Here is a 15,368-nt window from a genome sequence, read left to right as displayed (position 1 = left end):
TTTCTTTCTATTCTACTCGGGCAATAATTATCAATTATGAATTATCAATTATATTAATGTTGAAATGATTATCAAAGAAGGTTTTTTAATTAGATATGAAATCAATAATTGTGCATCTTTATATAAATAATTACGAATAAAATTTTATTTTAAATCAATTTTTTTTTCCACACTCGATGTTTCATTATAAATCATTTTCTTCAAATTGTTTTATTTATTTCTTATTATTGTATCTATCACTTCACAATACACTACATTCATTCGCTCATTCATATTAAATATATTTATTAGAAATATCGATTAATATAAATACATGTTAATTTTTATATTATTATAATTTTTAAAAGTAAGGTAATAAAATTAAAAAGTATTATGCAAAAAACAATATTTTATTCATTTATAATATAATTTAAAAAGATTTTTACAAAATATTTGGTTTATATTGAGAAAATATTTCAAAAGATATTTAGTTTACATCATAATTAATTGATTTTAATGCAATTTTGAAAAACGACCAACTTAATTATCATTCTGATTGTTATTCTTTTGATTGTTAGCATTCTTCTTGTTATTCTTCTGATTGTTATCATTCTGATTGTTAGTATTTTGAATGTTATCATTCTGATTGTTATTTACGCAATGAGTATTTCTTATTAATTCCTTTACATTTGCACCCAAAATTCGGAAGTTTACATCGTCGAAATTAAAATCATCATTTACTATTTTCTGCATTCTGTTACTTAAAACTAACATATATTCATCCTTTACAGGTTTGTTGCTTCCTACGAAATGTGGAAGCTCTTCCTTAATTTTCATACCTGCGATCATTTGAAGTGTTCTGTCATTTTGGGCGACCATTTCCTGTAATTTCGAAATAGTTTCATTTTTATTTATATTTCATCATATAAAACATTTGTTGCTTTGAAAACATAAATTCGATTATTTAATTAAGTGTTTTCAACGTACTATAAATTTTTCACGTATGTTTACAAAGAAAACTGCGTTTATATTAAATAATTTTTAATCCAACTATCAACTTGATCAAATTGAAACATCTACTAAATTAACTAAAAGTTTGTATAATTTTAACTCAAAATTATATTTCGATTGTCCGATTAAAAGATCTTAAATATAATTTTAAAAAATTTTAAAATAAACAGATTTTATAAAAAGAAAAAAAATAATAAAAAATAAAAACGAAAATTATTAAATTATTAATAATTAATATATAAGAGAAAAAAATATATTCAGAAATTTAAAAAAAAATTTAATCTTGCATTATCTATTACTATATACCGTACTTCGCGAATTCTTGCACGAAAAGAATATGTCATCACATTATCCCCACTACTAGTGCTACACAGATGTATCACGTGACCTTACAGCAAAGCAAGTTTGCATGTCACGTGATTCCTGTTTCTGTCAAATCTAGCAGTGGACGTATACTTTTCATGTGAAAATTCACGTTTAATTATAGTGATAATAGTGTCTGATAGGAAGAAATGAGCCAAAGAAATATAATGGCAAAAAAATGTGAAGAAAAAAAGAAACGATAAAAAATTACTAACTAAATTTTGTCTCTGAAGTGATTGATGCTCGTTCCAGCAGCCAACAGCTGAATTACCCACAAGTCCGACGAAGAGGACGCCATTTTTCGATACTGCTTTAGCCAATGATTGCGTGTTCAAAATATCTTCGGATCTGAAATTAATAAAGAATGTGCAAAATGCTGTGCAAGAATAGATAAGTTGATTTTATTATTCTTGAATCAATTTTATAAAAAAATTTCACGAACGTATTAACACATTATTCAACATTATTCTATTTCATAAAATTTAAGAAATTATTTTTATATTTACCCTTGGTATTGGACGTTATTTTCTCCAAATTGTGATTTCATAAATGGTGCCGTGTTAACATAATACAAACCGTGAGAAGCGAGAGGACTGTAATAAAGATTGTTCGTCACGGGACTAAGAGCCATTCCACAAATTCCATTTTTCAGTGTGAAACTTTCTCCATCGATCGTCATTTTGGCATATCTGGGATCGTAGTCGAAAGTGTTGGAAGTCAATCGATGGAAGGAATCATCGGCATTTTGGTAAACGATTAAAGCATCACCCTTATGGTCTGCCATGTACACCTGTTATATTATTAATCATTATATCATTATATCATTATATTATTATATATTATAATATATCATTATATCATTATAATTTTTAATATTATAATTAATAATATTATTCGATAGATTTTAACTTTTCCTTGATTTTATAACTTTTATTAAATGTATGTCTTATAAATTTTGCACTGAATGCATTTTTGGAGATCATTTTTTCTAGAATAGCTTCTGAAATCATTCAGTTATTCTTTAAAATTAACTCACCATCATAATCATAATAATAAAATTAATTATAAATATTTAAATATGTTTAATTAATGATTCAAATAAAATATAAAATACAATATCAAAAATACATTTATTTTAAAAATTTTATAAAAATTAATGATGGAAACACAAAGAAATCTAATGTGTATCAATTTTTTTGCTAAAATATCAGAAAAAGTTATAAAATCATTTTGTTTTTATATAAAAGAAATAGTATAATATTGTAAATTTCAATTTTTTAATCTAATTCACTAATTTATATAATCTAAATCACTAATTTAAAATTTTAATTGTAATTTAAACTCACTAAAGTATTTGCAAGATCTATAGCTTGAACAGCCAGAGACACTAGCCCTCCCTTTCCTGTGGTGGCATTCACGGCAATATCATGCGGTATCTCGATTTGCTTAAGGTGATTTGAGGTTTTCAGATCAAAGACGTGCAACTTTGGAGCACATACAGGTACAGTTCTATTGACAAGACCTGAATCCAAAACCCACAATCTGTCGAATTTGTCAATCTAAATAACATACGATAAATGAATCTTCTTTTTCCTTTTGAAGAGGAAAATTAAATGTGAAGATGATTGTAGAAAAAAATGTTCAATTACCGCAATTTTGAAAGCGCTCACAATTTTAGAGCAATCTTTAAACTCTGCAAACGACCAATCAGGATATGGTTTTAGAAGTCGTCCACCCTTACCAGTTTTATCAGATATCACGTTCAAAGTAGAAGGCACACCATCGTATCTTAGTATGGTGACAAAAGTCTTATCTTAAACAAGAAATACAAAACGTGGAATATCCTTTTAATTATTCAAAAATGAAGAAATATGAGCGACGAAAATTATTGAATATTAAGTGTTTCGACGATTGGAATGGATTAATAATTTAAAATAAGAAAATTTTACCACGCCATTGATCGACGTCGAAGGGATAATTTTTCGTATGGTCATATTCGCCAGATTGAATCGCAGCTTGTCTTCTTTCTTCGCTACCGAAGTCATAATCAAAATACTTCCATTCGTGAATTACGTTCAATGATTTTTCCAAGTTTCTTGGAGAATTTTCTCGAACAATGGCGCCTTGACAAGCTATGCCGAGGCATGCCACCATGAACAACCACCTTGTCATTTTTCTAAAATAAAATATTTTGTTCTCGTCAGATAAATGAAAGATTGCAAATAAATATTATAATCAAGATATATGGAAACACTTACTTAGATACTGCAGATATTTTACGAGTGACAATTTCAAGGGATGGCAGAATGTAAGTGAACTGTAAAAGAACTGTTGAATTTTGACTAACGGTTGGTCAATATATAGGTGGTAATGGTATGTACTTCACAGAGATAAAGTCAATTATTTTTTTTTGAATTTTCAAAATTTTCGTTTATCTTGTTCTAGATAAATTTTAAAGGATTAGAATGTGACAGGTTATAATTTATATTCCCTAAAGGTGCCAGCTTAACTAAAAGTTTTACGGAATTTTATTTGCCAGCTTTGTCACACCTCTATTTTTTTGTGTGTTTATTTAGTTTCAGAGTTCTAAAAAACTATTAATCGAGATAATATTTAGTTCTAAAAAAAGTATGAAGAGCAATTTTTTAAAAATAGATTAATTATTGAATATCTATTTATTGAATTTATTTAAAAATTTAAACGAAGTTAGTACATATACAAAGAATACATAATGGAAATACGAATTATAAAATTTGTTGACTTCTTTTGCGAATTGATCTGATAGAACTGAAGAATGTGCTATGTTAATGTGACATGTTTATATTGACATTTAAAATTCAAGGATTCATATTATGAAGATTTAATTAAGATTAAATTTAATATTTTGTAATATTTTTTATTCAAAATCAATATATATATATTCACATATGATGAGTTAAATACGGAATTAAAATTGGAAAATCTTGACTGTAAAATTAATAATATGAATAATAATCTTATTATTAGCAACCATATTCTGCAATTCATTCTCAAATTTCATAATTTTATAATAATTTTAATTTTATTTTTCTTCCCTATCAAACATTTGCTGATAGTTGATAATTTAATATGTAAAATTTAACATGTTCCATATACATAATATAAGAATATGTACTTAATTTTCATGTGAAGATTGTTCAAAATATGTTTTCTTATGTTTGTAGAAAAAAATAACAATTTGAAAAATAGATTTGAAAAATAGAAAAGGAAAAGTAAAGTAATAATTAAAGAAATTCAAAATAAGTAAATAAATAATTATATTAGTAATTATAATTATACATATATTAAATATGTTAATATAGCTAAGTAAATATCAGATGACGTTAATATTATTATCGCTTATAACTATATTTATGACATTAATTTTCACGATACTTATTTGTATTTGACAAAATTGATTAATATTTCTAATATTTTTTTACATTTTTATCATATCATGTCAAATTAATATAACTGAAATATTTGTTTTTAGATATATTTTTTAAGATATTCCGATAGAAACGTGTTAATTAAACTTTTAACGTATCAATTTATGTATGTCTTTAAAGAATAAACTAACTTAAATTTTTTAAATTAAACAATTTTTAATTCATGATTTAAATGTTAATTAACGTTAATGTTGATTATTTAAATAAAATGTCTAATATAATATTTTATTATAAATAATATTTTAATAATAGCAAATATAATAAATAAAAAGAAGCATATTTATTGTTAATAAAGATATTCTCCTTTTAATTCGTAAAGTATTTTGATCTTTGAAGTGAAAATTATCATCATATTTATTAATATCGTAAATTGTTGTTTTCATCTTGTAATTCTATGAGTTCTGTCGTTTTTACATAATTCCAAATTTCATTTTTTTTTTTAATTTTCTTCGTTCAATTTGTTATGTTTCAGATTAGGATTGAACATGCTCGAGATTGTTATAAATAATTATAACATAATATATATCTTATTTGCTATAAATAACTTGTCATACATATAAATAATACTAATATCTAAAACATTTGTGGATCGATTTAGGATCAAAAGCAAAATAAAATTTGGTTAATGCTTATTTTATTAAGGTATAAACAATTTAATATTTAATTCCTCAATTCTTCTGCGACACATAATTTTCAACAGAATAAATGATATCTCATTATAATGTTATATTATTAACAGAAGATTCATAGGTGATAGATTAAAATACATAACATAAAAGGAAAATTGAATAAAAATTTATTTCTATTTTACTCATATGAAATGTTATTCTGTCTTAATAAAGCTAAATCAAGGAAGAAATAATTAATTGTCAGAATATGTTTGGCTAATTATTAAAGAATGTATCTTCATGTAATAATATATTTGCTCAAAATGATAATCTTAACAAACATATTATAAAAATATTGGAATACATATTGTAATAACATTGGAAACCAATGGAATAATGCTATTCTAAATAATTGTTATATAAAATTTGGAACAAGTGTAATATTGATTATAGAAAAACGTAATATGAAATTCTTTTTTTCTTTTATGTCCCTTTATCAATTACTGCTTTCAAACTGTTTTGTTTAACTCTTTAACTTGTTACTTCACATTCACTTATTCATATTAAATATAATGTAAAAGATATTTAAACTAATATAAATAAGTATACGTTAATTTCTATATTATTCTAATTTTTTTAGGTAAAGCAATAAAAATGAAAGATATCAAAAATGATATTTACTTTATTTATTTATAATACAACAAAATTTTGAAAAATATTTGATTTATATCGAGGAAAGATTAATTAACAGATTTTGTGATCTTGAAGAATGATGAATTTGACTGTTATTGACGGTTATTCTGAATATCAGAACCTGCACAATGGGTATTTTTTATTAAATTATTTACATTTGCTCTCATAATTCGAAAGTTTACTTCGTCGAAATTAAAATCATTGTTTACTATCTTCTGTATTCTGTTACTTAAAACCAACATATACTCATTGCTTTGAGTCCTATTAATCTTGCCACATTGTTACAAATCTTTTAAAATTTTCATACTAATGATCATTTGAAGTGTCTTCTTATTTTGAGCGACCATATCCTGTAATTTTAAAATAATTTCCTTTTTTATTTAGTAATTGGGATAAGTAACATCATGTATTCTTCTTATATAGAAAAAAAAACATTAAATAATAATGATTGAAAGAAAATATATGAAGAAAAGAAGATTAAAAAATATCCGCAATTACTAACGATACTTTGTCTTTGAATTGGTTGATGCTCGTTCAAGCAGCCAACAGTTGAATTATCTACAAAACCAAAGAAGAGGACGCCATTCTTCGACACTTTAGCGGATAATTGGGTATATGTCTTCAACTCTGAAATTAATAAAAAATGTGCAAGTTGTGAAACACAGTTGTGGAGGAAAAAAAACATTAATCATGATGTATAAAAATATCAATTGAGACTTATTTATAAAGCTACTAGCAATTTAAATTTATATTTAGATGATAATATAATAAAGATAGAATTCTATATTCTCTACTTTGTTTCATCCAAGAATGTGAACTGTACATAAAAAACAATTTCAATATTTTCAATTAAAAATTATTTAAAATTATATTGGCCATAATGGGCCACAAATTGAAAAAATTGTTCTAAAATTAATTTTTCAAAATTGTTTCAAATTAACAGGTTATTTAACAGTGGATTATTTCATAAAATTTAAAAAATTATTTTTATATTTACCCACTATATTGCACGTTATTTTTTCCATATTGTGATTTCATGAATGATTCCGTGTTAATATAATACAAACCATGAGAAGAGAGAGGACTGTAATAAAGATTGTTCGTCACAGGACTAAGTGCCATTCCAAAAACTCCATCTTCCAATGTGAGACTTTTTCCTTCGATCGTCATTTTGATATATTTGGGATCGTAATCAAAAGTGTTGGAAGTCAATTGATGAAGAGAATCGTCAAAATTTTGACGATTAAAGTGGTACCTCTGTTGTCTGTTATATACATCTATTGCATCATTATTATCACGGTATAACTTATATTGTAATTAATTATATTGTTCGATATATTCTAATTTTTCCTTGATTTTGTAATTCTTAATAGATAATTCTTAAGATTTTTTATAAATCTTAAAGTGAATATGATTCTGGAGATCATTTTTTCCAGAATACGCAGGTTTTATAATAGCAGTTATTCAGTTGTTTTTCAAAATTAATTCTCCTGATCAAAATAATAAAAATGATTATAAGTATCTAAATATGATTAATTAATGATTCAAATAAGAAAACATAGTTGAAAACATATTCATTTTTAAAAAAATCTTGCAAAAATTAGTAAATTAGTTTTGCAAAACAATTTGATATTATTTGATAAATTTTTTTGCTAAAAAAAAAAAGCTACGAAATCACTTTTCTGTTTATATAAAAGCGAATAATATATATATTCTACAAGAGATGGCATATAAAGAATTTGATGGTTTTCTTTGTAGTTTATATGCAACCAATGTAGAATATCTATGTGTGTTTACATCTGAATTTAAAAATTGAAAAATTTGAAAGAACACATTTTTATAATTAAACAAATATGAAAATTAATAAAACCTTAATAGTCTTATTAATGCCAATTCTGCAATTTCCTGATTATTTTAATTTTATTTAATTTTTTTCTTATCAAACATTTACTGATGTGATCTATTCAATAATTTAAAATATTTGCTACTATATGAGACACAAGCATGTTTATTTAATTTTCGTGTGAAGATTGGTCAAAATATAATTTTTTATGTTTGTAAAATATAATAATTCGATTATTTGAAACAAATAAAAAAAAAGTAACGAATAATTAATGAAACTAAAAAATGAATAAATAATTTGGATACTAACTAATACAATAGTATTATCATTGCTTATAATTGTAATTATAATGTTAATTTTCACAATCTTATTTATATTCGTTAAAATTAATTTAACTTAAATATTTCTTTATAAATAGCGATAAAAACATGTTAATTAAATCTCAATGCAATTTTTATGCGTCTTCTTAGAAAATTTTACATTTTTTAAATTGAAAAATTTAATTGAGATTTAATTTTTGATCAAATTGTTAATGAATATATATTGTATATATATAAGAGAAATCTAAAGAATATTTGTAGTTAATAACGATATTCTCTCTTGTCAATAGTTGATTTTCATTCCAGCAACTATATCATTTATAAATCCGAAAAATATAATGATAATTCTATATTTGATCCAGTAAAGAAAAAAGAATTGTACGAAATAAGTTAAAAAATTAATTATACATAACTTATAAATAACTTTTATTTTTTATTGAAATACTTTATTTATGAAGAAGTATGAAATAGAAAAACTATGCAACAATTTTTAATATTAATTCAAACAGAAAATTGTTTATAATTGTGAAAATTAATTTTCTACCAATTCAATTTTATTCACTAGTTCAATTTCTTTGCAATAAATTTCGAAACAAGAGAATACATGATATCTTATTATTGTCAATATTATTGCCAATATATTATATTATAAACATAAGAATGTCACATATCATGATGCTATGCTTAATTTTTGTAACTTTTAATAAGAATATTTATTTCTTGATAATAGATAAGGATTATAAAATATATATAACATAAAAATTTTCATTTATTGAATAAAAATTTATTTTTATTCTATTAGATAATATAAGAAACGTAATTGATAACTCTTAATAAAACAAACGAAATTGAGGAAAAAATAATTAATTGTCAGAAATTTTATTATTATATTATATTAATGCTTAGATAATTGTGAAAGAATAAATTTAGATATGAAATCAATGAATCCTCATGTAATTAATTAATAATATATTTGCTCAAAATGATAATTTTCATAAAAGATATTGTAAAAACATTGAAACTAATGAAGTAACTACTATTAAATAATCGTGATATAAAATTTAGAAAAAGTAACATTGCTTATTACAAATGTAATGTAAAATTCATTTTTTTTAACACTTTATATCCTTGTATCAGTTATTATTTTCAAATTATTTTATTTAATTTCTTAATCTGTTACTTTACATTGCATTAATTCATTCATATTAAATAGTAAGAAATATTTAAACTATACAACTAATACACATTACAAATGCAAATACACATTTATTTCTATATTATCATAATTTTTAATGGTAAAGCAATAAAAATGAAAAATATCATGCAAAAATATTTATTTTATTCATTTATAATATAAAGAAATTTTAAAGAATATTTGGTTTATATCGAGAAAAGACTGATTAACAGATTTTAATATAAAGAACGATCATCTTAATTATTATGCTTATTTTGATTGTTATTCTGATTGTCAGAATTTGCACAACGAGTATTCATTATTAAATCGTTTACATTTGCACCCAAAATTCGGAAGTTTACTTCGTTGAAATTATAATCATTATTTATAAATTTCTGTAATTTCATACTCAAAGCCATCATATATTCATTCATTTGTCTATTCATCCTATTCATTCTATCCATTCTATTTGTCCTATCCATCCTATCCATTCTATCTATTCTATCTATCCTACTCATCTTATCTGTTCTATCCATTGTATCCATCCTATCCATTCTATCCATTCTATCCATCCTATCCATCCTATCCATTCTATCCATTGTATCCATTGTATCCACCCTATCCATTCTATCCATCCTATCCATGCTACTCATCTTATCTGTTCTATCCATTGTATCCATCCTATCCACCCTATCCATTCTATCCATCCTATCCATGCTACTCATCTTATCTGTTCTATCCATTGTATCCATTGTATCCATTGTATCCATCCTATCTATCCTATCTATTCTATCCATCCTATCTATCCTATCTATTCTATCCATTCTATCCATTGTATCCATTGTATCCATCCTATCCATCCTATCCATCCTATCTATTCTATCCATTCTATCCATTCTATTCACTCTATTCACTCTATTCATCCTATGCATCCTATTCATCTTGTTGGATTGTGGGAGATGTATCATTTTCATAGCAACGACCGTTTGAAGAGTCTCTTCATTCTGTGCGACCATATCCTGTAATTTTAAAATAATTAAAAACATTTATATTTTCTTCTAAAAAACATTTATCGCTAAAATGTAAATAACATAAATTCGATTATTTAATTGAATGTTGTCAAAGAATCTGTAATTTTCTCATATTTATAGAAATTTTAAAAATGTTTATATTGATTAATTTTTTATGTAATTATCGAATCGGTCAAATTCAATCACTTTTATGAATTTAACTAAAATTTTGCGCAATAAAAAGCCATCTCAATGAGTTAATTAAAAGATAATTAAGATAAACATATATTTACAACGAAAACGATTTAAGAACTTTATTGAAAAAAACACGTGACGTTATATTATTTCCATTATTTCCATTACGATTACTACATTACATGGCCAAAGACAAATATCGAGTCTCTATCAAATTTATAATAATTGGGACAATGTAACGTCATGTATTTTTTCTCGTCTGAAAAAAAAGACTGTAAGTAGTAGTAGTTCGGCTGGAAGAAATGTGCAAGAAAAGAAAAAAGATTAAAAAATTACTAATACTAACCATATTTTCTCTCTGAAGTGGTTGATGCTCGTTCCAACAACCAATAGCTGAATTATTCATGAGGCCGAAAAAGAGAACGCCATTTTTCGACATTATTTTAGCAATCGATTCAGTGTTGAAAATATCTTGGACACTAGAATTAAAAAAAATATAGAATTAAGAAAAAATATACAAAATATAATAAGAATACATATGAAGTATTGATATTAATTTTGGTAAAAAATATATAAAATATAAAAATATTGGATGAGGCTTATTTTTTAAGTTATTAATAATTTAAATTTGCATTATATAACAGAGAGGGAATTTTGTCTTGTTTCATTTAACAGTGTTTCTCAATGACTGTACATTCGACAAAAAACAATTTGAAAATTTTTAATTAGAAATATTTGATCATATTAATCATGATTCATGAGTTGAAAAATATTCCTCTTACAATCAATCTTCCACAAAAATTTCACGAATATATTAACACAATATTTAAAAATGTAAATTATTCTATTTTTTAAAATTTTAAAAATTATTTTTATATTTACCCTTGATATTGTACGTTATTTGCTCCATATTCTGATTTCATGAATGGTTTTGTATTAACATAATACAAACTGCGAGAAGAAAGAGGGCTGTAATAAAGATTGTTTGTCATGGGGCTGAGTGCCATTCCAAAAATTCCATCTTTCGCTGTGAAACTTTCTCCCGCGGCCATCATTTTGATATATTTGGGATCGTAATCGAAAGTGTTGGAAGTCAATCGATGGAAGGAATCGTCAGAATTTTGGTAGACGATTAAAGCATCACCTTTGTCATCTGCCATATACACCTGTTGTATCATTATTGCATTATAAATAATAATATTGTTCGATCGATTTTAATTTGTTTTTGATTTTTCTTATTAATTTTAATGTAAATAATTGAATATGAATTTGCAAGTTATCTTTTCCAGGACACATAATTTTTAAAGAAAAATTATTATTGACAAGAAATAATTTTTTTCGAATAAAATGCTACTAAATAACAAAATGATTATCAAATTATAAATATCTAAATATGTTTAAATAATGATCCAAGATACATCAGAAGTACTTTTGTTTTTACTAAAATCTTATAAAAATTATTGATTGACAAGAAAATTACGTAATAATTTTTACTGCTAAAGGAAAAAAAGCTACAAAATCATTTTTTTTATACATAAAAATGAAATAGTGTATACCTCAATTTTTTTTTATTTAAATTAGAGAAATACATAACTATTTCAAAAGTTATGAATTTTATTTTCAATATTGTATTATATTACAATATTATTATTTAATTTTCAATATATAGGAAATAAGCAAATAAATAAGAGAAAAATAAAAAATTTCCAAAAAAATGAAGACGATTATTTTTATAGGTTAAACTCACGATAGTATTCACAGGATCCATAGCTTGAACAACTAGTGATACGAGTCCTCCCATTCCTGTACTGGCATTTACGGTAATATCATGCGGCATTACAACTTGCTTAAGCTGCTGTGAGGTATTGAGATCAAAGACATGCAATTTTGGTGAACACATGGGTTGAGTATTATTGATAATACCTGAGTCCAGAATCCACAATCTGTCGAACTTGTCGATCTAAACATCAAACAACAAATGAATTTTTCTTCTTTTAAAATAAAAATTCTGAAGATAATCGTAGAAAAAGCGTTTCAATTACCGCAATTTTGTAAGCGCTCACTATTCCAGAGCAATCTTTATAGTTCGCCCACGACCAATCAGGATACGGTTGTAGAAGTCGTCCACCGTTGCCAATTTTCTTAGATATCACGTTCAAAGAAGAAGGTACACCTTTGTATCTTGGTACGGTTACAAAAGTCATACCTTGAACAAGTAACGTGAAATAAAATGTGGAATATATTCTAACAATTTAAAAATTGAGAAATTCAAGTAACGAAATTGAATATTAAGTGAATGGAATATTAAGTGATTCGAGAAGCAAAATACAATATTAATTAAAATACGAATATTTTACCACGCCATTGATCGACATCGAAGGGATAATTTTTCGTATGGTCATATTCGCCAGATTGAATCGCAGCTTGCCTCCTTTCGTCGCTACCGAAATCATAATCGAGATATTTCCATTCGTGAATCACGTTCATCGAATTTGCCAACTTTCTCGGAGAATTTTCTCGAACAGTGACGCTTGTGATACCTTGACAAGCTATGCCAAGGCACACGACCAGCAACAACCAAGTTGTCATTGTTCTACAACATATTTTGTTTTGTCAGCCGAATAAAAAATTGCTTATAAATATTACATATGGAACACTTACCTTGGATGCTGCAAATATTTTGCAAACGACAGTTTCAAGAGAACGCAGTGTATATGAACTACAGAATTTGTTGAATTTTGACTAATGGTCGGTCAATATATAGGCGATAATGACGTGTACTTCACAGAGGTAAAGTAAATTGTAATTTTAAATTTTCAAATTTATTGTTTATTTTGTTGGGAATATTTTTTAAAGGATTAGAATTTGACAGGTTGTAATTTATATTTCCTAAAGAAGTAATTTAAGTAAAAACTTTACATGATTTCATTTGTCTGTTCTGTCACATAGATGTTTTTCTTTTTTTGTGTCTCTGTTGCATGCATAATTCTAGAGAACTATTAATCGAGATAATTGCTTCTGAAACAAATGCCAGTGAAAAATAATTTTTCAAAAATAGAAATTATATTGAAAAATATAACATTAAAATAATGTTTATTTAATTTATTTAAAAATTAACGCAATTTAAATAGATATATAGTTTATAAGAAATGGAATATAAATATATATAAATATTGGATGGTTTTTTTTGTAGATTAATTTAGATGATAACTAATGTATTTTATCATTATGTGTTTATATCTAAAATTTGAAAAAACATTCTTTACGATTATACATCATCGCTTATAATTGTAATCACAATTTTCACAAAACTTATTCGTCAAAATTAATTAACATTTCTAATTTTTTTTATATAATTTTTTATCATATCGTGTAAAATTAACTATATAAAATATTTTTTTATAAATGGCGATAAAAACGTGTTAAACCTCAATGTATGAATTTTTATACATGATCTTAGAAAAATTTATACATCTTAAATTGAAAAATTTAAATGAAGTTTAATTTTTGATGATTAAATTGTTAACAAATATATAATGTAGATATATACATATATAAAGAAAGACTAAAGAATATTTATGGTTAATAATAATATTCTCTCTTCAATAGTTGATTTTCATTCCAACAAATATATCATTTTTTAAATCCTAAAAATACATAATTCATTGTAAAATATTCTGAATTAAATATAAATTATTATTATATTTACTGATATATATAAATATTGTATTATTCTTTTGATCTTGTAATTCTGCAAGTTCCATTGTTTTTACATAATTTCATATTTTTTAAAAAAATTTTCTTCGTCGATTATGTTAACGTTTGTACATATTTTGATTCCCAGAATTGATTCTTTAAAGATGTTCTATGAATATATTAATTCTGTCTGTACATAATACTTTACTTAAATTCGTCAAGAAAAAAAAAACATTGCAATAAATGAGTTAAAAAATTAATTATACATAACTTGTAAATAATTTTTTTTTGTTGAAGTACTTCTTCTATGGAAAATTGTAAAATATGAAAATTGAAGAAAAAAATTGTGCAACAATTGTTAATGTTAATCCAAATTGTTAATACAAAATTGCTTATGATTTTAAAAATATTAATTTTTCTATCAATATTTAATATGTTGTTCACTAAAACTAACTCAATTCCTCTGTGACAAATATTGATGCTAGAATACATGATGTCTTATCATCTCCATAGCTATATTATAAACAGAGAAATGTCACGTGTCACGATGTTTAACTTTAGCAATTTTTAATAGGAATACTTACTCGTGGCTGATAAATAAAGATTAATATACATAACATAACAAAAAATTTGAATAAAAATTTATTTCTATTTTACTAAGAAATGTTATTCTGTTTCAATAAAGCGAAATCGAGGAAGAAATAATTCAATTGTCAAAGAATCAGATTTAGATGTGAAATTAATAAAGTCTATCTTCTTGTAATTCATTAATATTATAATTATTCAAAGTGATAATTTTCACAAATGATATTATAAGAAATATTGAAAACAATGAAGTAATTAACTAAATAATTTGTTATGCAAAATATTTTTTATGGAAAAAAATGTTATACAAACATAATATAAAATTTATTCTTCTTTCACGCTTTATATTCCTTTATCAATTACTGTTTTCAAACCGTTTTGTTTAATTCTTTAATCAGTTATTTTATTTCTACTATTTAATCAT

At 24.2% G+C, this 15,368-nt stretch overlaps 3 protein-coding genes and 1 long non-coding RNA gene across 6 annotated transcripts; 1 reads left to right on the top strand and 3 right to left on the bottom strand.

Moving 5' to 3' along the window:
* Positions 1-370: 370 nt before the first annotated feature.
* On the bottom strand, positions 371-3,694 carry Mrjp2 (major royal jelly protein 2). 2 transcript variants are annotated; one of them, XM_026443530.1, is made up of 7 exons: positions 3,608-3,694; positions 3,303-3,529; positions 3,003-3,166; positions 2,700-2,912; positions 1,860-2,143; positions 1,569-1,701; positions 371-861 (listed from the first exon to the last, which is right to left on the bottom strand). In XM_026443530.1, exons 2-7 carry the CDS (start codon positions 3,523-3,525, stop codon positions 520-522), a joined length of 1,359 nt encoding a protein of 452 aa, XP_026299315.1. In that variant the 5' UTR covers positions 3,526-3,529; positions 3,608-3,694; the 3' UTR covers positions 371-519.
* Positions 3,302-7,648, top strand: LOC113219122. The gene is made up of 5 exons (XR_003305760.1): positions 3,302-3,726; positions 5,293-5,462; positions 6,069-6,253; positions 6,545-6,732; positions 7,231-7,648. It is a non-coding gene; the product is annotated as an uncharacterized LOC113219122 (long non-coding RNA).
* Positions 6,388-13,469, bottom strand: Mrjp5 (major royal jelly protein 5). Of its 2 annotated transcripts, NM_001011599.1 has the most exon segments (9): positions 9,627-10,477; positions 11,010-11,142; positions 11,546-11,829; positions 12,411-12,458; positions 12,460-12,465; positions 12,468-12,623; positions 12,706-12,869; positions 13,021-13,256; positions 13,325-13,376. In NM_001011599.1, coding segments are annotated over 8 exon segments (1,785 nt in total). In that variant the 5' UTR covers positions 13,253-13,256; positions 13,325-13,376; the 3' UTR covers positions 9,627-9,715.
* On the bottom strand, positions 6,663-7,312 carry LOC102654393 (major royal jelly protein 2-like). The gene is made up of 2 exons (XM_006558946.3): positions 7,119-7,312; positions 6,663-6,748 (listed from the first exon to the last, which is right to left on the bottom strand). The coding sequence occupies exons 1-2, from the start codon at positions 7,289-7,291 to the stop codon at positions 6,718-6,720; spliced, it is 204 nt and encodes a 67-aa protein (XP_006559009.2). The 5' UTR covers positions 7,292-7,312; the 3' UTR covers positions 6,663-6,717.
* Positions 13,470-15,368: the final 1,899 nt, after the last annotated feature.

The sequence above is a fragment of the Apis mellifera genome, linkage group LG11 (genome assembly GCF_003254395.2).
Source record: "Apis mellifera strain DH4 linkage group LG11, Amel_HAv3.1, whole genome shotgun sequence".
NCBI classification, from domain to species: Eukaryota; Metazoa; Arthropoda; class Insecta; order Hymenoptera; family Apidae; genus Apis; species Apis mellifera.
Note: the sequence above shows the minus strand (reverse complement) of the source record. Positions and strands in the feature narration are given on the sequence as shown.